The sequence below is a fragment of the Coenobita brevimanus genome, chromosome 65 (assembly GCF_032717465.1).
Source record: "Coenobita brevimanus isolate Jiangsu-jjx chromosome 65, ASM3271746v2, whole genome shotgun sequence".
Taxonomy (NCBI): Eukaryota; Metazoa; Arthropoda; class Malacostraca; order Decapoda; family Coenobitidae; genus Coenobita; species Coenobita brevimanus.
The window spans coordinates 9,389,184-9,414,169 of NC_137018.1; the positions used below are offsets into that span (position 1 = coordinate 9,389,184).

Sequence of the window (24,986 nt, forward strand, 5' to 3'; positions counted from 1 at the left end):
CATTATCTCCACCTCGTTCTCAGCCTCCCTCTGTTTCTCCACGCCGTCGCATCACTTTTATACACTTTCTAAGTCGTCTCCCACTCTTCATTCGGTGCACATGACAGAACCACATCAGAGTTTCTACTCTTTTTCTTTTTTCCCCATAGCATGAGCCGCTACACTTTTCATGAATCCATTTCATTTGTCCATCTCTCAATCTATGTCAGTCCACGCGCTTTCGAGGTAGTCTTATTGTTTCAACGGCTTTTCTAATATATATATATATATATATATATATATATATATATATATATATATATATATATATATAAATATGCTAAAGCACTGGTGACCACAGCTTCCTGAATTCTTCAGTAAGTGATGATTGCTTCAGGTGAAATGTATAATACATCAGCCTTACTTTTTTTTTTTTTCCTTTTTTTTTTGTGTCTCAGTGTATAGATTTTTCTGTGAGTTACTTATAATATGTTTTGCAGCAAGAATAAGATTAATATATTGCATTTGCGATTCAGGCAAAGATCCGTCCATAAATTCTACTCTCTTCCGCTCTCAGTACCCACAGCTGCACTCGTCCTCATTTCACAGCCTGAGTGGTGCTTCATCCCCTCTCATCTCCGTCTTTGCTCTCCCCCCGTGACTCCTCCCTCCCTCTCCACTAGTTACTTCCCTGTCCTTGAGGGTGTTAACCTTATAAACCCTCGTAAGGTGTTGCTGGTATTGCGTGAGGAGGTGTGCCGAACCCTGCTTGCGTGCCCTATATTTAGCCGTGTTTATGTTGGCGCAGAATTACATACCGAATATACGTTTGTGGTTGAGAATACTTAGAGCAACGCAAGTGACTCACCAATCAATAACACACGATAATGGAGCAACAAAGTAGGGGAACAAGGGTAAGCGCAGTCAGGGCTTGTCAGTACGAGGAAATGTTTATGGTGGTGAGGGCAGCCCACGCCTCTGTCTTCCCTTGTATTTCACGTCAGCACGTGACATGTTGGCTGACCCTCTGGCAGCACTCACCACATTAACCTTTAAACAGTCCCATTCACGCACCACCACACACCCACTGTCCCCTCCCTCCCTCCTCCCGCCCCTCCCATCCCCTCCCTCCCATCACAGCAAGGCAACACCCTCCGCCCCACAAATCCGTCCGCATTGTCCCCACAAAAAGCGCTAATGCTCCAAGAGAGGGGTTGTTTCTGTCATATGCCAGACTTAATCCTGTTCCCCACGGCAGGGCCTGTCACCTCGGCACTCTTCTGATCTTATGGCTGTGACTGGAGGGGATTATCGTCATTTTATTACAGTTATTTATGATGGTGTTTAACTTCTGCGTCAAACCACGCTAAATACTATTTGTGCATCTCCTTAATATTCGTTTGCTTACAGTTAATCAGAACGTAGAGTGGTGCGATAAACTACCTTGATGCAGTGTTTAACTAAGAGTATTTCATTCTCCCACCAGGTACTTCCCACCACGGCCACCAGATGGGAGTGTCGTTCAAACCCTCCCACCGCGCCGCACTCCACCACCACATGGCGATGCCACATGCTGCTGGAAAATCTCTACATTTATGTTTATTTCTACGATTTCAACGCTTTTGTTTAGGAAATGTGGCTTCCAGGGACAAATACCACAGCTGTGTCACCAACTGCCATCACTGTGTAACCATGATACGGCCTCCTCCATACACGAGCATCTCCGGAGTCGTAAAATCCTCGAAATTTCATCTGATCTCCCTGAGCAGAGAAGGGGCGGGACTAGGATATGTAACGAGTGCGATGATTGGCTATTACGACAAGTGACATCATCTGAATTTCAATATCTCTTTTCAATGTGATTTTTCTCTGACATGCCATTTTTACATTAGGGTATTGGCGCGGCATGAGCAGATTGTTAGAAAGCGGGCTGATACACGCGAGCAAGCATTCATGTGCAGTCTGTCAGAAAGTAGGCTGTCGACACACCCTTGGGCCACCACTTAGGCTTGGTAGTCGCGTGCTCAACCCTACCGTCTGCTGCCGCCTCGACCCCCGTCCTCTGCCTCGCTGACCACCTACATCATCGCCAGTGACCGCCCGGCATTATTGTGCGACAGTCACGCGAAAGGATATATTTGAAGTTAGGGTCGAGGAAGTTAGCAAGGACAGGGGAGGAAGTGAGGAGGACATAAGGACGTGATTGCTGACCGGCGAGTGACCCGGGATAAGAGAGAAAAAAAGGAGCTGACCGCCTGGCTTTTGTGACTCTTGACCACCCACGTGTCTTAGGTCTCACTCTCGTCGCCAGTTTGAAAGAAAACGGAGTGCACGAGTGTCAGTAGCGGTGTACTAAGTTACCGGTTACTCCATGTGATAGAGAGACAATGTGGTGGTTTGACTGTTGAACTGATCCGTGGTGCTGTGGCCTAAACACAGAGTAGGCACCTTCATCTATCTCGACCTCCTCGATCTGTGAAACCCACACTCTCAGCCCCACTCAACGTCACCGGCAACCCGTCCTTACACTCGCACACGTCATGTTCAACCTCTCGGAGCTCGGGACGCTGGAGGCGCCCACGGGAGCGTCTCCAGCCACATCCCTCACCTCCACCTCAGCTTCCAGCACAACCACCACATCCTCCAAGGGCGATGACCACGTGAAGAGACCAATGAATGCCTTCATGGTTTGGTCTAGGATACAGAGACGGAAGATTGCACTCGAGAACCCAAAGATGCACAACTCCGAAATCTCCAAGCGACTGGGCGCTGAGTGGAAGCTGCTCACCGACTCCGAGAAGAGACCTTTCATCGACGAGGCCAAACGACTCAGGTGAGGTTCATTTACATAGTCCCTTCAGTGACATCTCATTGCATCATTAAGTAACCTTTATAATAAGAGTTCTGTAATACTCTTCATTTTTTATTACTGAGAGTTTCATACTTTGCTTTTTATTATCTTGATACTCCAGTGTCCTTAATCTCATCAATTCAAGGATGTTTTTCAAAGTTTGCCCGTGCTACTTCCAAACCATTTGATTTTGTTTAAAACTGTAGGAGACTCAAACGAGAGAGCTTTTGGTACAACGTTAATTAACTCCATCACGGCTAAAACCATACTGAATTGAATAAGTTCGTTCGATGATAGCCTGATTTAAATGTTAGAGGCGTCATTGTAAAGATGGTGTTAAATTTCTCTCTCTCAGTGCATTCCTCGGTATGGTGTGTTCTGTAAGCTGTGGGGATGTAAGCACCTTATGGCCGTGTTCCCTGTGGCAAAAGGGACTTCGTAACACCTCTTTTTTTTTAGCGCCTTGGGGTGCATTGACACTGAGCTCGGAACCGAAAATATTCAGATGAATCGCGCGTGTAGGTCAGGATAAAACCTGTAAGTAGTACGTCTCGTTTCATGGGCTATGTTTTACATTAATTGTTTTTTTTTTTTTATTAACACAGTATAGTTGCCACTGAGAAAGGGATTGTCCAGAAAGTGAGCTAATGAAATTTAGTTTGTTTAGACTTTTTTTTTTTTTTTTTTTTTTATCCAGGCCTACATGATGGACAGCTTGCGTCAGAAAAAGTACGTTCTTACCTCTGTGAATACACCTTTATATTTCCTATTACACCTGACCATTCTACTGTGCACAATTTATATAGTGTTAATATCGACAAAGTTCACTTCAGTAGCATGCAAGAGGATACTGAGGTCCAAAATAAATCGCTACGGAAGAGGTGTTACGAGATTTTCAAAGTCCCTTTGCATACATGCCTCGGCAGTATGTGTAGGAGCGGGACGGGCCCACCAAAGCTTTAATCAATAACACCTCGGCCGTACTCCTCACTTATCTCAAGGGCCAAGGCAAACACCGCCCTCTCATTACCCAAACACTCTATATCACACTTAATTTATGTCTCCTCTGAGTGGGACAAGAGTTAGCGCCAATCATACATGTTATCCTGAGATCCGAAAATGTACGTAGATGTGTTTTCTTTTTTAATACTGAGTTGTTGAGCGGGGCAGAGTATTTTTTCGGGATTATGTGTCTCCATGTGTTAAATTAGTATTACAATGCAGTGAAAGGTAAGTGGCATAGGAATATATTGTACTGCCGGTTAATTTAAAGAATGTTAAGGGTACGAATTATAATCAAGAAACTGTAGGTTATAATTTTGCAGGAACGAGAAGAATAGAGAGCAAATTCTTCCCGTGTGTCTAGTTCTTGTTCTTCCTGCAAAAAACAAATGACAAATAATTTTCTCTGCAGGAATGACAAAAAGAGAGTGCAAAATATTCCCGTGTGCCAAGGTTTCCTGCAAAAAATAAACGAATATGTAAAAAATAACAATAGGGTATCAGTTGTAAATATATAAAAAAAAAAACAGTCCAGGCTTATATCGGGAAATTCCAGTGACTCTTGTTCATCTGATATTCATTTCGTTATCTAAGGGCGGCGACACTCATGACCAAGGAAGAAAAAGACTTGGGGGAATGCCTATCGACGACACGAAGGTCAACAAGGCAGACATTTTTTGCTGTGTCACATTTTTCCCGTAGAATACAGGTCGCGGGCGTCGGTTTCCCTACAGGACCCCAATTACAATGCCGGGTGAACAGGGACGAGGGGCGGAGGGAGGGGAAACCGATTGTATCCACCAGACTGACCGGCCCGAGAACCCTGGACCGAAACATGTGACTTGCAGGAAGAAACAAGGCACAGGGTTTCCGAGAGAACTCTTGACCGAAACATGTGACTTGCAGGAAGAAACGAGGCACAGGGTTTCCGAGAGAACTCTTGACCTAAACATGTGACTGGCAAGAGGGAACGAGGCACCGGGTTTTCGAGAATTCATTCATTCATTGCCAGACGCCATGTATCCCAAACGGGGTGGCCAAGGGCTTAGAGTTAACTGTTTTACAGGGAGGGGCACTAATCCTCCACCAACCCCACTTGACACGTAGGGATGCCAACAGCTTCTGGTGTTCCCAGGCGGTCACCCATCCAAGTACTAACCAGACCCAACGTTGCTTAACTTCGCTGATCGGACGGGAAGCGGTGTACTCAACGTGGTATGGCCGTTTAATCCGAGAATTCTTGACCGAAATATGTGACTGGCAGGAAGAAACGAGGCTCCGGGTTTCGTCCAAGTTTCAGCCTGTGTTTTACTGTAGCAGTAGTGTTTTTAAGTCAGCCCCTTCAAACCGATGACGCATTTTTATTACTTTTACCTCCATACGATCTTATTCATATATTTGTGGTGGGGGAGTTAGATGCAGCCTTCGTTAATCCCTTCAGTACTTGGGATCTGTCCGAAGTTGAACAGAATCGTTTGGAGATAGCAGAAAAAAAAAATGCGTCGTTGGACTTTAGGTGTGAATTCTTTCTAACACCAGACGATTTTACTGAGACTTAGGAGGAATCTTTGGCAATGAAGGGGCACAATGGGGTCTTATCTAACCCCTCCAGTTTGAAAAGCCTTCCCAAATGCTGAGTAAATTCGTCTGGAAGCAGCATTAAGAGACATTACATCGTGGGAGGGAAGATGTTTATCCTGTGTGCTTCGCTTCATCTTCTCAGTCATATATTTCGGGTAATTATATCCACGCCCTTAACTCCTTGATTTTTGTCATGGTGACGTCTTCTGGGTTTTATCTTTTTTATTATTGCTTCCTCCAGACGATTTCTTTCATCCTATCGAAGCTGGAGGGGCCCGATATGCTCTTAGTCTTTATTAATCCCTCCAGTCCTAGATGTCTCCTCCTAACTTGGATAAAATCTTCAGGAAGTAGGGAAATCATAATTAAATGAGGGTCATCTAACTGAAGGTGTTAGGGAAAATTTACACTTAGCGAACGAGAGGAGACAGACACAAGTGATTAAGCGTTCATTGGATGAGTGTGTGCGGCTGTCCAGACCAATTTCCCTTCAACTCTTTGACGCATTTACTATCTCTGTCCGTCTATCTGTCTGTCTGTCTCTCTGTATTTATGTTATGTATGTATATTTCCAGATGCCTTAATCCCATAAGGGGTGGCCACAAACAAATCGACTTCTCGTCGCCTTGTCCTCAGCCATTAGGATGCCCTCCCTGCAACTCACGCATCTCCTTTCTCATGTATCTCTCCATCCCTCAGCTCATCTTTGATCTCCCCTCCTCCCATTCCCCTCCACCTCACTCCCATACACTCTTCTATGATTCCGCATTTCCGTGTTTTGTATTTCCCGCTACCAGACAACTTTACTTCTTCAATAGTTAGCGCTTTGCCACCAGGGGTCTTGCGCGAATTTAGTTGTCAGATTATAATGAAAGAATTACCGATATGAGATTTTTATTTTTTTTTACCCTTTAATTCCGTATGATTTTTTTCCCGAATAAAATCATCCGGAACGAGCCACCAGACTGTAATAATTTCAGTCATAACAGGTAGAGGGTAAGCAATTTTCTTTTAGCACTTTTAATACGTAGGCTCCCCCTCCCCCTCCCCCCCCCTCTCTCTCTCTCTCTCTCTCTCTCTCTCTCTCTACCTTTCACTTTTCACTTCCACCCACGCATCCTCACTTCCGTTTTCATAAAGTGGCAAGTCGCATATCAGTTTAATAACCTGACTACAGCGTATATCAAAGAGTTCAACGACATGTAATAAGCAAGGGTATATAGGGTGTCAAAAAAGCTGATGCCTTATACTCGGTCGACTCGGCACGCTGTTGAGGATTTCTGCTTCAGTGATGTGAGTTTGATGGAACGACAAACTGGTCTTACTTTATTACAAGATCACCCCCCCCCCGCGATTGCAGACACACACACACACACACACACACACACACACACACACACACACACACACACACACACACACACACACACACACACACACACTTTTCAGTACTACACACGTACTTATTTCTGTAAAACGCACACACACACACACACACACACACACACACACACACACACACACACACACACACACACACACACACACACACACACACTTTTCAGTACAACACACGTACTTATTTCTGTAAAACGCACACACACACACACACACACACACACACACACACACACACACACACACACACACACACACACACACACACACACACACACACACACGGCCCGTCTGTCTTCTAATTCTTGGTCAGTGTTTATATTCGTATTACGGCGTCGCTCAACAAATGCGAAAAAAAAAAAACGTAACTGACAAGGAAAGCACTCAACGGAAATTCTTTCAGCCGAGGATAAGTCACAACACACGAGACTGTATTCTACTGTCTTTGGAGAACCGTATCACCTCTTCCTTAGCGATTTATTATGTTCATTACACCTAAGTATCCTCTTGTATGTTACTGACACAATATTAATAATAAAACGATGTAAACAGGCACAAGAGAATTTTGTAGTGTCATATGCAGAATAAATCACCAAGGAAGAGATGTTACGGAGCCTTCCATGTCACTTAACATACGTATTCATGAGTCACTGAACACATACGTATGAGAAACTGCTTTAGTGACAAGGAAAACACACTACGTACAGTCCCTCAAAAGAAAACAGGCCACAACACACATACTTCACGCACCTCACTCTCACAAGACAAACCTCCAACAAAATCTCAACAAAAGGTCTCTGGGAGCGCCCGGCTGAAGTGGTCGGTTTGCTGAGTCCATAGGTTTCACGTCTAAACGATCCCGCGGCCACAATAACAAAAACAAAGGCGACTTCACGCAACTGTCCCTTTGCAAGTCCAGGTCCCTTTTTGTATTCCAAGTGAGGACAGATTAGGATAAAGACCTTACCTCGCAAGTCTTGAGGTTGTGTGGGGAAGTAAGCGTCCTGTGTGAAAGACTGTCGTTCGAAAACCGTCCTGTGTGAAAAACAGTCCTGTCAGAAAAACCGTCCTGCTTGAATGACTGAAAAACCTTCCTGTCTGAATAACCAACCTCCCTGAAAAACCGTCTTGTCTAATAAAATCCTCTTTGGAAGCCGTTCTGTCTGATAAAGTCATGTCTGGAAGCCATCCTATCTGAAAAATCGTCTTCTCAGAAAATCCTTTTTATAAACCGTCCTGTCTGATAAAATCGTCTAAAAACCGTCCTATCTGAAAACCCATCCTGTCTTTAAAAATCGTCGAAAGACCTTGCAGTGTAAAAACCGTCCTGTCTGAAAAATCGTTCCATCTGTAAAGCCGTCCTCTGTGAACGTCATATACAAAAAATCAACCTATCAAAAGAAAAAAGAAAAATCTCTACTTGAAGGTGATTTTTTTTTTTTCCTTTTTTTTTTTTTTTACAATTTGAGCATAGTTTATCTCCTTACTCCTTTGATATGAGGGGTCCTTCACGAGCTGGATAAAATCGTCTGATGGTGGCAAGAGTGCTCTAGAAAAACCATTGGTGTAATAAAGGGGTTCACTGAAGTTGTTCTTTATTCGTTCAGAGAGATTATTTTTAAAAGAGTATAGATCCCCCGAATGTAGACAGAATAAAATATAGAGTTGTGTTATCGTAGTGAAGGGGTTGTTGTTCCTGTTGTTGTTGTTGTTGTTGCTGCTGCTGTTGTTTTTGTTGTGGCACCAGACTTGTCTGAATGTAAACCCATCCCTCCATCTTGAATCCCGAGCTGTAACAGGAAAAAAAATAGAACATGAAGTTAGTCACGAAAAAATGACATAAAAAGGTTGTAGGCCCACAGCACTGTCCTACTCTGACATTAATCTGGGGAAAATATACCGCAGAAGAACGAAAATCTCCACCAAATTATGGTAGACGAACTGTACTGAAGAAAAATTACAGTATTATCATTTATATTACACTGAAAGTCCTGGACACATCTCTAGGCGGTAGTGATGTTTTGTGATGCTACTCTGTTGGAAGGTGTATCATGCAAGAGAGCTTTGAAAATTAATTAACCCATTCAATACATCTGTTTCTTTGCATCACATTTCTCATACGTTCGTAACCTTATTTGAATCATAGCTTTTCCAGTTGCTATATTTCACTACTCAACAATCCTCTTTTTTTTGTATTTTAGGTTTGCCAGTAATCTGTGCGAATGATAATGATTACATGGTTATGTCTAACGTTAGGAAACACGTACAGTAAATGTCGCAGGTGAAGCAGTAGAATTTTTCACTGATAAAACATAAACTGAGATACTGTCAAGAAACTCCATCAAATCCTCGTCTTCTTATTTTTTCATGTGACCTTGTATTATGTGTATTGACCCCGAGACACACGCGCCTCTCCTCTCTTCTTTCACAGTATTTTCCATTGACACCAGAAACGGAATCCTCCTCTGGATACCTCATTAGCTCACTGCGTCTGCTGCTAATGGCGTCATTAGACTCATTAGCCTCCCCTGACTTCGTTCCCGATAATTAGAGACGCTGAAATTATGTCATGCGTGAAGCTGACAAGAAAGTGGATGGATGTGATAGATGAGTGTGTGAGAAAGAGAGGCATGGAAGATGAGGAGGCTAACAGGGGATCGAACTGAATGAGATATGACGGAAAAGCACAAGGCAGTGGTCTGGTACCCTCCTTTTTAAAGTGACAGTCAACTGATTGGCGCTGTCTGATTAGTAAATACGAAGGTCATCTAACAGAAAAATACGTGTAGATGGTTAGGCCTGTGAGACTGAACTAGAATTTCGGGGGCTTTAATGATGCGTAGATGACTGTGTCGCCCATTTCACTGGGGATGCTTTTACAGTTCTCTTACTTTTGAACCTTCGCTTTCCTTGTCTCTGCATCCTTCCTCACCTCTCCTTTAGGTGAGAAAGAGTGTCAAGGTAAAATGATGACATGAAGACAAGTAGAGACGTGAGCGCGCTTCATTGCCTTTGTTTCTCTTGCCGGCTTACAGTAAGAGGGTTTGGTGGTCTGATGGTTAGTTCCATTTCTCAGATTATGCCTATTTTTATTTTAATCTTGCTGCTTTCACATGCTTTTGCTTCGGCTTCGGCGAGACATCGATCTGGAGGAATTAGATACAAACCCTTTTTATTCCCCCTAACAAGGGAATCATTTCTTAAGCTGATTATATTCGTCGAAGAACAGCACAACAAAGTAGAAGAAAAGTCACCATATCAAAGGGATTAAAGGCACAAATCAGAATAACGGCCTTGTCTTTCACGCATGGGTCTGACACTCCTAGAGGGGTCTATTTTTTCGGTGATGTAATACCAAACAGGGATAAAGACTACTTATCTTCCCTGTAGTATCTGGACTACTCTAGCCTAGCCTTGGACTGCTGTACCTCGAGGTAAGCCTATTAGACTTGGGAAACTGGTGGCTGACTGGATGAAGGATTGTTCTGCGGGGTATCACAAAGTCGTGGTATCAAATTCTGGTTGTCACACGTCATAGATTGAAAATTCCGTTAAAAAGCTTTCCATTGCCCTTGGAAGAAAGGTTGGTAGGAAGGAGTGGAGAGGGATAGCTGATAACAGTGAGGATTAGAGGAAGATGAGGATGAGGAGGAAGGGGAGGAAGAGCAGGAGGATCGTTTTGTTTACTGTGAAGATACAGTGGATGTGGGGGTTTGGGAATGTGCGTGAAGTGTGTAATGTCGATAGGAAGAAAAATTATTCGTGAAATGTGTGGAGCAAGGAAGTCTGTTGACGAGAGGGTTGAAGGGAGTGTACTTAGATGGTACGGTCACGATGAATGTAGCCTGAGTAAAATGGTGAAGAGGGTATATTTCTTTGAGTCTGAAAGTGGAAAGAGGCGTGGTAGGCCAAGAAAGTGGACAGATAAGGTAAATAAGTGTGTGAGAGAGGTAAGCGTGGAGGTTGAGATGGCTGGAAAACTGACAGTGGATCAGGCTAGCTGGATGTATATGTAAGAAGGAGCAGATGTCAAGGCAGTGGCCCCTTATTTTCACGTAGCTGACGAAGGATAAATTGTATACAGACTTGTGTGAAATATGATTAATGTGAAGAACACATCAAAAAATGTGTGCGAATGGTCATGCCTGTAAGGTGGAGTCAGGATTTCTGGGGCCCGAATGGTGAGTGAATGGATGTCTAATACGCAAAATTTATCGCTATGGGTGAGATGTAGAGAGCCTTCTAAATCCACTACATACGTCCCAGTGTATGCTTAGTGATGATGATATGTTCCACACTCTGTCAGTTGCGTTGTTGGGCGAGAAAGGAGGGGGGAGGGGAACCAGGAGGATGAGGAGTGAGAGTTGAGGGCTTAGGGGGTGGGAGGTGGATGGGGGTGGTAGAGAGAGTTACAGGGGCAGAGAGAGAATACAGAATATTGCATTGTCCGGATAACGTTGAACAAATGCGGCTTTCCGTATTACCTAGTATTAAAATAAGAGGTTTTGTGAGGGAATTACTTTGAGCACAATGGGAGGGGGGTCATGGGTACATGCTCAGGGCCGGGGGGCAACAGATTCAACGGGATGAAAAGTAATTGTTAATGTGCTGCTGTGTATGTGTATTATTTCCATAAATATATCAATCTGTCCTTCGTGCAACGGCGCTCCTCTCTCTATCATCTATCCTCTCCTCTCGCGTCTCTCTCTCTCTCTCTCTCTCTCTCTCTCTCTCTCTCTCTCTCTCTCTCTCTCTCTGCGACAGTTTTTTATATAAATTCACATATCTAAATACACAGATGTCCATGTGTCCCGGCTTAAATGTATACTGTTTTGGATGCATAAAAAGAATTACAGTTTTTTAAGCTTTAACTGAAAAAATCCTACACTTGAATACACTTGAGAGTATGATAGACGAGTGTATAACAGACCTTTACACTCATGATTATTTTAATGCAGTTATATCAGGACATTATTTATAAGTAGGTTGGGGGATAAAAGTTCACCTACTATTTTTCCCCCTTTACCTCTTTCCTCTGCTTGTCAATATTCCTGTGCTGAGAGAGGCTTGCTGTTTCTCTGCTCATGGATGATTCTGTCTGATATGATGCCTCAATGTGGAAAGTAGACGCAGTGGAACTGTAGGCGAATTTTTGTCTTTGGCTGTACAGGGTTATTTTAAAATCCAATAATAAGAATAATAATAATAATAATAGGTGCATCACTACATCATCCATAAGCCTTCCTCCAGTAAGAACCTCGGCTGTCTCTGTTGTGGAACCCTATTTAGCCACCAGCTTAAGTATCTCACTTTTCACATCGCTTATTTATTCACTGTATCTTTGTTGATGGTCTGGTCTCTCACTGTAGTCCTTAATAATTGTCACCAGCATCACTGCAGGACATCAGAACATTAGTTACTCCAGTTACTTGCTGCGTCATTTATTCCTCCCCATCTCGGCAAGCTTATTAATTTAATCTACTCTTTATCTTTTCCTGACTCTTCATCTCATTCTGTCTCAGGGATGCCATTCTGCTACTTCAGCTCCCATATGTTACCTGTTCTACCAAAGACGTAACTTGCCCATAATAATTTCTGCATAGCAAAGCACACCACTTTTTTAATAAGGACTTGACGTGAAATTGAAAGTGCACCAGCAACGTGAGAGATCAGTTTCTCCACTTTTCAGCAAAGATCATAACTTTATCAGGCGTTCATTCATGGTGTGTAAATTTTTTCCACTTTGTAACTGTTTCATCAGTAGCCATAGTACTTTTACTTTAACTTGGCCCAGAATTTTTTCATTTACAGCTTATTTCACTTAGCTCAGTGACAGAAATAGACAATGCTAGTGTTATATTCTGGTGTTAATCTATTGTTATAACTCGGTGCATAAAATGGCAAATGGTAATTTTAGGCCAAGACAGAGTAAAACGAGTAGAACAGTATTTTCTCTCTAGCCCTAGGACGAAGGAGGAGGTAGAGATGAAGAGCAAGGAATGCGAGGGAAGAGAAAAGGCAGAAGGGAAGGAAATGCAATGGAGAAATTTCAGACTTGCATGTCCTCACTCTGATTGGTGTTATTGGCTCACTTCTCAGGTTGTATAATAAAAAAGTTAGTCATATCCTCCTGCAAGTGCAAAACCCTTATCGTTTAGGAAAATCACACTCATTTTATTCCCGCTTGCATGGTTACGCGATATTTCCCCTTACGCCAAGACCGGATGATAAAAACTTGGGGTTGGTTGTAAATCTGCGTGGATCGATGCATACACTTATTGAGCCACGTAAGCAGCCGGGAGTCATTCATTGCCTCCGCACGCCACGCACCCTCCGTGACGCCGGCACCACCGCTCATTCATGCAGGTATCGTCACAGTTGTGCACAAGGACCACGCACGCTATACCGCTTACCTGCATACCTTATCCCAAGGACACCCCTGACTGTTGTATCAACTCAGTGAACACTATAATTACTATGGTATAATTCATAAAGTTCAACAGTTCTCAGCGCTGTGAGAGACATATTCATGGATAAGTAAACAGACATATATAGAGGGCTAGGTATTAGTATAGGCATTTAGATATTTGTGCATTTGCTTACATATATATAGCTGTTTGACACAATTGCCTTGAATTTTTTAGCTCATCAGCGATTAGTTTGATTAAGTATTCTAAAAAGAGAAAAACACGTGCAAGTGTTCTCTCACATTGTATCGAAGCTGTGTCAGAAATTTACACTTTGTTTAGCCCCTTCAGTACGGTGACATCTTTATTAGCATACAGTATAAATCATGCAGTGCTAACTACTGGGGATTCTGTTCAGCGTTTAAAAAAAAAATGTTTAGTATAGTAATAAGTGTTAGATACAGCCTTGCTTAATCCGGTCACAACGAGGACACTCCCTCCCCTAAGTTAAGTACAATACCTGATGGCAGCTAGAGTAAGATTCAGATAAACGTCACCTTATCGAAAGCGCTAACTAACCATTAATGTTACAGAGGGATGCTGTAGTGTTAATATCGTCTTAATAATCCGCTGTCCCGTACGTGTTAAAGGATTATTGGCCACAACTGTACCACTGACTAAGACTTTAACAGACAATAGATTAAAAAAGGGAGGATGGACAGAAGGAAGGAAGGGAAGGAAGAAAGAAGGAGGAGCAGAAAGAAGGAAAGTAGAGACAGAAGAAAGACAGAAAAGGAAGGAAAGACTGAAGAACGGAAAGTGTGAGAGAGGAAAGGAGAGGGACAAGTTGGAAAGGGGAAGCTGTAATACATAATTTGAGAGAGAGAGAGAGAGAGACTTCTTAGGACCTTGATTCACAGAAAATAATTCCGGTCAGTTCCAAAGAGCAACATGGATTTCTTTAAACAGGAAGACAAAGAACGGGAGTCCATAAAATTCCCGAGACTCTTGGCCATCCTACAAAAATGAGAAATTATGGTCATATGAAATCTATGAGAGATCGTCATGGAAAAGCCCACATATTTTCTACGGTAATTGTTGAAGTGTGGGATAATGATAGAGCAGGTCTGAACTTTCTGTACCGTTGATAGCTGCACTCTGCAATGTAAGATGCAGGTTGGTCGCGTCTGACAATTGAAGGTATTCTTTTCATGGTATTTAAAACAAACTTATATGACCTTTCTCGAAGCATAGGTGTCCGAGGTTAGGTTACCGTGTTACAGTATATTTAAGGGTACATGACCATCCCTCTTCCCTCAGTGGCATTACATGATTGACAAGCTACAGTCACCTCTTTGGGATATCCAAGGCCCTCACTCCGAATGGGGAATTTTGAATATTAAAAATTAGCAGCATTCTCAGACCTTTGCATTCTCAGTTTTAACATTACTGGCCTTAGTTAGGACAGGGATTTGATTGTTAGTCTGTGAATATGGCTGTTTCCCGCGAGGTGCCGGTCCGCTTGTGTCCCTGCCGTGTGTTTTCATTGTGCTTGTTTTATATTGGTGTGCACGCCCACCTATTTTGATTGTGTGTGCGTGTTGTGCTCTCCTCTGATGACGCACCTGCTTTGATGTCCTGACGAATTCGCTAGTTTGTTTGTTGTTCTCTTCATATTTTCTCACATGTATGTATGTTTTTGTTACATTGATCCAAGCGGATTACTGGTTCGTGTTCAAATGTTTGCTGGTGTATATGTTGTTGCATCCTCTCTCTCTCTCTCTCTCTCTCTCTCTCTCTCTCTATCACACACACACAAACCCTTTTTTTTTCAGAGTAAATGATTGCACGTCAAACATTGTATGCACAGGCGTGGGGAAAAGAAAAAAGTTCGCCTGATATTTCCCCTTCCTTCACTCCTCTGTGCTGGCTAACATTTCTGAGCTACGAGAGGCTTGGTATGTTTCTCAGCCATGAATTATTCTCCTTGATACGATGCGTCTGGAAGGAAACAGACAGACATTCTTAATTCTTCACTACGATGACGTATTTTAGCTCGTTCTTGCTATCTTCAGACGTTTTTATTCGGCTTACGAGAACCCCTGGAAGTGAAGGGATTATTGAAGCCTATATCTAACCCCCTGATCGAGTAGTCTACCCTAAGCTGAGTAAAATCGTCTGGATATGACCAGAAAATATGCAGAAATTGTCACTAGATTGATGAAGATGCCGTTGAATAATGAGCGTACGTTTGTCTTTCACTACACGTTACTGCGCATGTATAGTGTGATTTACGTGCATAAGTGTGTGTGCGTGTACGTGAGGTGGTTTGCGTACGGGAATGTGTGCGTGTGTATAAAGTGGTTTGCGTGCGAGAGCGTGTGTGTGTATGTGGACTCCGATTTGCATGCATGAATGTGTGTGTACATGTGAAGCGATTTGCATGTATGAGTGTGTATGTATTTGTAGAGTGATTTGCGTGTATGACTGTGTGTATGTTTACGTAGAGCAGTTTACATGTACGTGTATGTAGAGTGTTTTGCGTGCATGAATGTTCGTATGTGTACAGTATGTAGAGTTATTTTCATGTGTGTGCCCGTAGAATGATTTGCGTTCATGAATGTGCGTATGTGTATGTAGAGTTATTTACATGTATGTGTATGTAGAATGATTTGCGTGCACGAGTGTGTGTATGTGTGTGTGGAGCGATTTACATGTATGCATATGTAGAATGATTTGCGTGCATGAGTGTGTGTATATGTGTATGTAGAGCGATTTACATGTATGCATATGTAGAATGATTTGCGTGCATGAGTGTGTGTATATGTGTATGTAGAGCAATTTACGTGTATGTGTATGTTGAATGATTTGCGTGCATGAGTTTGTGTATGTGTATGTATAGAGCGATTTACAGTATGCATATGTAGAATGATCAGCGTGCTTGAGTTATGTGTATGTAGAGCAATTTACATGTTCGTGTATGTAGAGTGATTTGCGTGCATGAGTGTGTGTGTGCGTGTGTGAGGGATGGAGGGCGGGTCCAGCAGCGCGACGGGACAATGGCCACGTGAGGGTGTTAGCTAGTGACCTCAACGCGCACAACAATGGTGCCTTTGTTTAGCGGGTGTGTCGGCCCGGACCTCCCCGCTACCACCACCCGCCCCGCCCCGCTCCACCACACACAGCCCTACGACAACCTGCATCACCCCACCCAGCCTTACCACACTCCTCCAAGTCCCACTACACCCCTCTCAGCCCGACCACACCCTGCCTAACTCCCACACCCCAACACACCCCTCCCGGCTCCTCCTCCACACCTTGCTTCACCCCACACAGCACCACCACACCCCGTCCAGCTTCTCCACACCCCGCCTCACTCCATCCAGTCCCATGTCACCCCACCCAGTCCCACCACACTCCTAGCCCCGCTCCACCCCACCCTGTCCCACCAAACCCCGCCTCACCCCTACCCTATATCGCGACACCCCACTCTTTCCACGACATCTTTGCAGGAGAAGGACATTTTCATCCTGCAGTCCACTAAGTTCACATTTATATGAACCTGGGAATGTCTGTCTCTCGTAGTCAGGAAAATTAAGCCATTCCTGTAACGTTTGTCCAGGGCGTCATCTTTTAGTGTACGAGCACCCTAAACATGTGCATATATACAATAAGTTTAACCCCTTCAGCGAGAGGACGCATATTTTTTATTCCATTCTTGCTAACCCCAGACGATTTCTTTCAGCTTTGGAGATGTTCGGCAGTGATAGGATTAGAAAGAGTCTCCAATAACCTTTTCACAGTCTGATGTCTTTCCTTAAGGTGAACAAAATCGTCTGGAGGTAGATAGGATATAGCAGAATACTCGTCATCTTAGTGTACGTGTTCATTGCTCGTAATCTTGTTTGCTGATGATGTGTAACTACCTGCTGCAAAAAGTATAGTTCACTCACTTTAACTTAGTGGGTGTTTTTGTCCTCTTGCAGCTTATTTCACGTAGTTCAGTGGCAAAATGAAACCATACTACGGCCCTACATCCTTTCCATAATACATCATCGTGACTAACACCATATTCAGAGATGATCTCTTGTTACAGCTTAGCATCTGAGACGAAGAGATGATAAGTTTACGCCTAATTAAAGTGAACGGAGTGTAGTTGCATTTGATTTCCATTACCACCACATCAACGCCACACCTACTTACTAGGCTTGCCTGTGTAATGGTGGTGGTGGTGGTAGTAGTAGTAGTAGGAGTGAGCGGTGGTAGTGATGGCGGTGGCAGTGCAAGAAGAAGCCTGAGGAAGAAACAGGCGACAGTAATGGAAGTGTTGCAGCTCCGTCAGTAGCAGTGACACATACCCCCTCCCCTCCCTCCGGCTGTCACTCGGGGCAGATGGGTCCAGGGTGTGACAGGGCGCATGGGGCGGGTTGCGGCAGACAAGCTGGTGACGGGTCCAAGGGGAAGGTGCGCTCCTCTCTCTGTGTTTCGCTGAGGAGACAGCCAAGTGACGGCAAGGGAAGGGGACGTCACCAGGGAGGGACCGGGAGACGCAGGTTATAAGCTTGTAAGTCTAATATGACGCGCTGAAGTGATTGGCTTGATGGACGGCGGGTGAGACCAGCGTTAAGAGTGACACACAAGTCTGGTCAGTCAAGACGGACCCTCACACTAAATTTCCCACATGCGTCTCAGCTTCATCAGCGACGAAAAGCAGTTGCAGTGATTGCAGTATATTATTATCATGATAACACAAGCAGCATGTTCATTTTTCCCCAGTAGTTTCAGCTTCACCCGTGATGAAATGCATGCAGCTGAAAGGATGGAAAGGTGGATTGATGATAATGCCCCAAATTATACTGAATTATTAACACTCGTTTTAGCTTCAGCAGTTACTTAATGCAGCTGAAATCGAAACTAGAATGGTAATGATAGAAAAATTAAATACCCAATTGTCTGCTTTCACTCTAGCGTCGGGAGGAATGAAACACAACTGAAACGCCGAAAAAGCCAAATGGTGAGAGAGATGCAAAACACCTGAGCACTCCCAAGTCAAGATGGAAGCATTAATTAGCCAGGCATGGAGAGAGGTAGTGGCGCTGGTGGTGGTGGGTCTCTATGCCAGACTACCAACAACAGCAAGCAGAGGCGGGGACAGGGAGGTAGGCAGGGTGTAGGTAGACAGGATGTGGTAGAGTGAGGCAGGGCGTGTAGGGTGAGGATGTGGCAAAATTAAAGAAAACACTGAAGAGAGAGATGGTATATAGACAGGCAACATGTGTAAGAGTGAGAGAGGATGTTGTTGGACGGAGGCATAATTAAGAGCACTGAAGATAAAAACACTGTAGAGAATAATAGGAAGGAAGGATGTAAAAGTGAGAGGGACGGGTTAAAGAAATACGAGACAGAGTGTAAAGAGACTGAGGTTGAATTAGATACACTGTTGAAGGGACAGAGAGAAGGGCATGGTATGGGAAAAATGAGAGAGGGAATGTGTGGAGGGCAAGTTAAAGGCAGAATGTTGAAGAGAAAGGGATAAGTTATGGAAAAGTGACCCAGGGTGTGTAAACACTGAGGGTGAAACAGAGAGAGAGAATGTTGCAGAGATAGAGAGAGGAATGAGGAAAAGTTGGAGAATGTATGTTGCAGAGAGAGGAAGGAAGGCAAAGGTCTAGAGAAGATGTGAACGTGAAAGGGATAGATCCAGGAAGAGTGAGGTAGAGAGAATAACATAGACAGAGAAGAAACTAAAGATGTGTAGAGAGGAAAGGAGAAAGCCAGGATATAAAGAGGCAGAAAGTGGAAGTGAAAACATTATTGTTGTTGAAGAATGAGACTGGGCGAGACGATACAGAGACAAGCAGAATTTAGAAGGCTGGAAAGAGACCGACAGGCAGACTTAAAAAGACAGACTGAGACGGAATGTAAAACAGTATGACAGGGAAAGAAAGAGAACAAGTCAAGAGAGGGAGGCAGTGTGAGAGAGTGGGTGTTCGAGAGTGGGAGGTAGAAAGACTGAAAAATTGAAGAGAGGGAAGCAGCGTGTGAGAGTGAGGCAGAGAGAGAGAAGAGAGTGAAATAAGAAACGTAAGAGAGGAAGGAAGTGCGAGGGACTGGGTGTAGGAGAGAGAGAGAGAGAGAGAGAGAGAGAGAGAGAGAATAACTAAGAAAGAATAGCAGGCTGTCTGTATACATAATGCAAAAATCAGTGTAAAGGTAATAGAGAGGGGGAGCACAGGATATGGATAAAAACAGAAACAGGATATCCGAGAGAGAGAGAGAGAGAGAGAGAAAGAGAGAGAGAGAGAGAGGAGAAAGAGAGAGCATTTTCTCTTTCATTTTTGGTACTGCCAGACGAGTTTACTGTTTTGAGGGAATATCATTCTCCATTTTCATCTTCATTGAATTGGTTGCTATACCTTTTTTACCTTAAATTGGCCCAGATTTTCGTCTGTAGCTCTATTCACGTATTTATTAACAGAATAAGACAATAGTACAGCTCTGTATCCTTTCCATAGAACTCTGTTGGCCAGCCTCATATTCTAGTGCTAATCTGTTGTTACAAAGGAGCATGCAAGACGGAGAGATGGTATTTTGGGTCAGGCTAGAAGAAGCGATCCCATCTCTTACAGTGCAGTGCCGCCCTATAATTTTTCATCGTTGCCACCAAACGATTTTATTTAGCTTAAGAAGGACCCCTCGTTGTACAGAGATTAATCCCTTCAACCTTAGAACGTCATATCATATCATATTCTATTTTCGCAACTACAAGATTGCATTAAGCTTCCGAGAGCACAGTCGTAGTCAGGAGGTTAACGAAGAGTCCATCCAACCCTCCAAGCTTGAAAACTCTCTTCTGAGCTGAATGATATAGTCTAGAGAAGGAAAGCATGAAATATGGAAGGGGTCGTTGCAGTGACGTTGTTGAGAAGATCCAAGGTAGGGAGGTATTTAGTAAAACAGACCGATGAAGTTGGCACAGCGGGTTAGAAGACAAAGTTCAGGTGGAAGAAGGGATGAGGCAGGAAGGGTTAGGTAGAGAGAAGGGGTGAGGCAGGAAGGGTTAGGTAGAGGGAAGGGGTGAGGCAGGAAGGGTTAGGTAGAAGGAGGTGTAAGGCAGGAAGGGTTAAGAAGAGGGAGGAGGTGAGGCAGGGAGGAAATGATGCCGGAAGATAGGATTGAGGTAGGTAGGTATAATGAGGTAGGAAGGGTGAGGCAGAGTGACAAGCTGGAAAATTGGAAGGGTAAGGCACGGAGAAAGAGAGCAGAATGAAGGAGAGGCTGGGAGGAAGGAAGGGTAGCAAGCAGAAAAGTAAGAGGAAAATTAACAGTGAGGAATATAGGGCCATTGAGACAAAAACGATGAGGTAAGGTGACAAAGAGGAGTAGAGGGTGCGGCAGGGAGGGGGAGAGAAGGAAGCAGGGAGAGAGAATGAGGGGGAAGAGAAAGATATGGGGAGGCAGAGAGAATAGGAGAGGAAGAAGAGGTAGGAAGAGTGAGACAGGGTGAAAGGGAGGAAGACAGGGAGGGTGAAGGAATATAGGTAAGGCAGAGAGAGAGAAGAATGAGGCAAGGAAAATGGAGAAGCATCACTTATCAATCACATTTATATCAACAATCGTACTTAGTAACTAAACAAATATCTCTTTGTATGACATTGTTTGCTTGGTCGTAAATGTTTTAAGGCCATATTCCCACTTTGGCATGTCCGCCTATTCTCTCACCTGAATAACGTTGTGTTCACAAGGTTGCGTGCACAACATGGCATATTTTTGGCTGCCCTTCGTGTAGAGCCTCCATTGTGACTGTCATTAGCTGCTGGTATCATCCCATTCACGCCATGACACTATCACCATCCCCCCTGGCCACATCAAGTTCACGGTGGACTTGGATCCTGTAAATAATAAGATCCATAGTCAGTGAATGTGTGTGTGTGTGTGTGTGTGTGTGTGTGTGTCATGTTGTACAACTCAGCAGCTGCCTTCCTTGTATTTAACGCTCGCTGTAACACATCCTCGCCTCCCCTGATGTATTTAACGCTTGTTGTAGCAAATCCTCTGGCCAGTAGGCGCGTTGGGGCGTCATCACTACGGCCCTTCACTCTCTGCATTATTGGGCCTCGCAGTACCAGATCCCTGTCTACCTGGCTATTGTACTCAGCACTGCGTGGCACCTGAGCCTCAGAAAAATATATGAATCGCACTGCGAGGACAACAAGCGCGGGCAAGGCCGCCGCCGCTGTCGGCAAACAGAGGTTATCGTGCTGGCCAGACGTTCCGGTTTCACATAATATCCCATTCACGCCCGATGGACCCGTGAGGGGCTCGGATTAAAATTAAGTAGCTGGAATCACTACGAACCATTCTGCAACAGTGACACTCAATTATGAAAAAGGGACAATCTTCCTGCGACCTTTCGTTCACACCGGAACTGGTCTCGTCCCTTCCGTGGGAGTGGAGTGTCGGGGGTCGCCAGCTCGCTCAACTCCCTGGCTGCTGCCAAGCCGGTCTGCAGCCCTCCCGATGGCTCTGCTCTGCTCTGCTCACCCCATTGCCACATTTTACTCTGCTCTTTCTCGCACGCCTTACCCGTCCTTTATAGCTAAGCATTAAGTATGGTGGTATAATTCACACAAGCCGTTAGCTACTGGTCAGATACTTTCTTCTCGTCCACCGGATACTCATATAGTGATATTTTCATTGAAACATCAGTGTCTGACATACGATGCGAATATGTATTATAACGGCTGGCTTGTACACTCATGACAGCGGCAAACAGCTCTGCCATACACGTTCAGGCAGTGTTTTGCGGGTCTTGAAGGGCAACTGATCGGTAGAGCCGAGGAACGTTTGTGCCAGTAAAGTAGCGTGAGTAAAATAAAAATCACCTCAGAGGATTAAAGGAGTTAAAGCGTTCGGAAGTGGCCAGAATAAAACCATGTCGGCGCCATTATAAGTAAGGAGTCACCCAACAGAGCATGGCCAGATGTGCACACTGTGTATGTGTGTGTGTGTGTGTGTGTGTGTGTGCGTGTGTGTGTGTGTGTGTGTGTGCGTGTGTGTGTGTGAGATAGAGAGAGAGAAAGGTTTAATTAGAAAAATCCTTCGCTGATATTGGCATCCTCAGAGCTGAATAAAATCGTCCGCGAAATCATTTAACTAAGGAATTATTCCGACGAAATCACGAGTAAAATGAAACAAGACTTTATAGCAACTGATGATGTTTTGGCCCAAGGCTTATCTGAAACGTGAACCAGGTGGACTGCAGGCTGAAATTGCCCTTTCTTCAGCAGTCCACCATGCTCCTTTCGGGGTTATAGAGGAAACTGGGGGACGTTTGTATAACCAGGCAGCTCCACCTTCTGGTAATGTAGGTGCCACTGCATGAAGGTATCCCTCTTCAGCACCCGTTACAGTAGTGAAGGGGTTAATACAGCCAAGGGTCCTAGGGCGAAGGGAACACGTAGAACTGTTTCCATAATTCATAGAGCTTAGCGATGGCGGAGTGAGAGCCGCTGACCTGGGGGATAAAGCGGCCCTGATGAAGCATAATTCCAGCCACAAAGGAATAAAATATTTTACAGCGGCCACCCTGACAGGTTAATGTGACGGAAGAGCTGTCGGTGATAATTTATGGCGTCTTAGTGCACACCACGTCTACTTATCTTAACACCACCCCGCCACTCACTGTCTCTCCTTGCTGTACTTCGCTACACGGTCGAGTTAGCTCACAGTGTAGCACGCGGAAGGAAACATGAAATCGGTATTCCTTGTGGGAGTGCTGTCTTTAATAATAATAATAATAATAATAATAATAATAGCAAATGACAGTAATTGACGATTATGTATTCAGTGCAGCTAATGATCGAATATACACGGGTCGTTAATCTACAATGTCACAGCCTTCTTGAGAGGGTGAACAAGACCCTGGCCTAGACATAACGGAGCAGATCGCCCAGGCTTTACCGCACCGAGTTGCAAGTCCTTGAGGCTCACCCACTTCAGCACATCTTAGTTTATTCAGGGGAGTGACCACCTCGTAACTCTAGCAACGCGGCAGGAACCATACTTGAACCTGGCTCATTTCATCTTATAATCCAACACCTCATCAACCAATCACCACGGGTGTGTGTGTGTGTGTGTGTGTGTGTGTGTGTGTGTGTGTGTGTGTGTGTGTGCGTGTGTTTGCGGCGTGAAACATCTATGCCCCCTACATAGTGCAAGAAGTAAACAGCCATTTCCTTGACGTGCGAGGCTATGGTCACCTATACCTACATGCCTCGTAGGAGAGGGCTCAAGTGTATTATGTTGCCTGGCCATGCCGTGAGACTCTCTTGAGTCGTATCTTTTGCTGTCATAATACGGAATGTCGATAAAAGTACGAAAGAAACGTTTTACTGACGACTGGAAGAAACGCAAGTCGTCTCACAGTTAAAGAATCTCTGCTCCCAGTTCCCACCCAGCGTCGTAAGACTTTACTGGATATATCTATCGACCGGAACGCAGGTAAAGGAAAATACAGGCACACACATATTTTCATGCCCACCAACCGAGCTAGTGTGTTACGATAATCACACAGAGCACTATATTTCTCGCGTCGCCAGCCAAACATATTCCGCTTGGGTTATTGCGACATGTGGCTCGCCGCTCCATACACAGACATTGTGATCCATCTCGCGTGTATTGACAAGTTACTGTGAGTTACCTAGACCTGCTCCTCCATGAAGTCAAGCCGGTAAAACAATAGCAGTCATGGTATGTTGGAGTTAGAGGATAGGATACAAGGTCTCATCATTGGCCAGAGAGCCTTTGCTATAACCCACACTGTAATTTATCTATATTGACAAGTTAAACCGCGTCCACACCAAACAATTGCTCGTGCGGATGTTTGTGTCACTGTTACCCATGGAACTTCTTGCCCCACACCCGCCCGCGTCCAGTTGCGGGTTACAGTGATACGAAATTCCGCCGGCACCCCCCACGTCTACAAGTATTTGGTGAGGACACGGCCTTCATCTGTGTTACCTAGGCAAGTCCCTCATTTGACAAGCGGCAAAAACAGCTGCAGTTATGGGTGGCTTGGAGCTAGAAAATAAGGGATATGTCACAAAAAACAATGCAAGTAGTGGTTAGTTAGAGGAAAAGGTTCAGCCTGTCATCATTGGTCAAAAAGCTCCCCCACAAGCAACACAATAATCCATCAATATTGACAAGTTACACTGTGCTGCCATAGTCCTGGCCTTCCATTGGTTCATGCCGTAGAAACAATAGCATTTATCGTTAGTTAAAGGATAAGGTACAGACTTTCATCATTGGCCAGACAGCTCCGGCCATAACTCAATAGCGTTGTTTCCTGGGCGAAGAAAGATTATGATTGGGCGGTTGTTTTCGCCATCACTCAGTGTCGGTTGTTATCGCTGGCGGCTCCATTTTGTTATTGTCGATGATATTATGCGTCCAGCAGCGCTCAATAAAAGATTTCTTGTCTCCGGTCCTGTGCGGGAGGGAATATTTATGGTTGTGTTGTTGTTTACGGGGAGCGGCGCCCCCCTTCACCACCACCACCACCACACTTACATGTTCTTGTTCGCCCACCCATAATCCACCTTATTATCCCTGTGTGCCATGAATTGAATAGCCAACCATGGGGTAACATAACGCCCTCATGTAGCGTTATGGATGTTACGTAACCTATATTGGATACCTGCGACTTTACAGGATGACGTAAAATTATGGATACTACGTAACACTCTGGAATTCTGTAACATAAC

At 44.3% G+C, this 24,986-nt stretch overlaps 1 protein-coding gene and 1 non-coding gene across 2 annotated transcripts in view; one reads left to right on the forward strand and one right to left on the reverse strand.

Annotated features, from left to right (window-relative positions):
- Positions 1–2,519: 2,519 nt before the first annotated feature.
- LOC145404923 (uncharacterized) overlaps positions 2,520–24,986 on the forward strand; it is an 88,806-nt gene continuing 66,339 nt past the window's right edge. The window contains exon 1 of the mRNA XM_080276429.1: positions 2,520–2,812. Coding sequence (XP_080132555.1) covers positions 2,520–2,812 — 293 coding nt within the window. The remainder of the gene's footprint in view (positions 2,813–24,986) is intronic.
- On the reverse strand, positions 4,943–5,061 carry LOC145405191 (5S ribosomal RNA). Its single transcript, XR_013898292.1, has one exon. It is a non-coding gene; the product is annotated as a 5S ribosomal RNA (ribosomal RNA).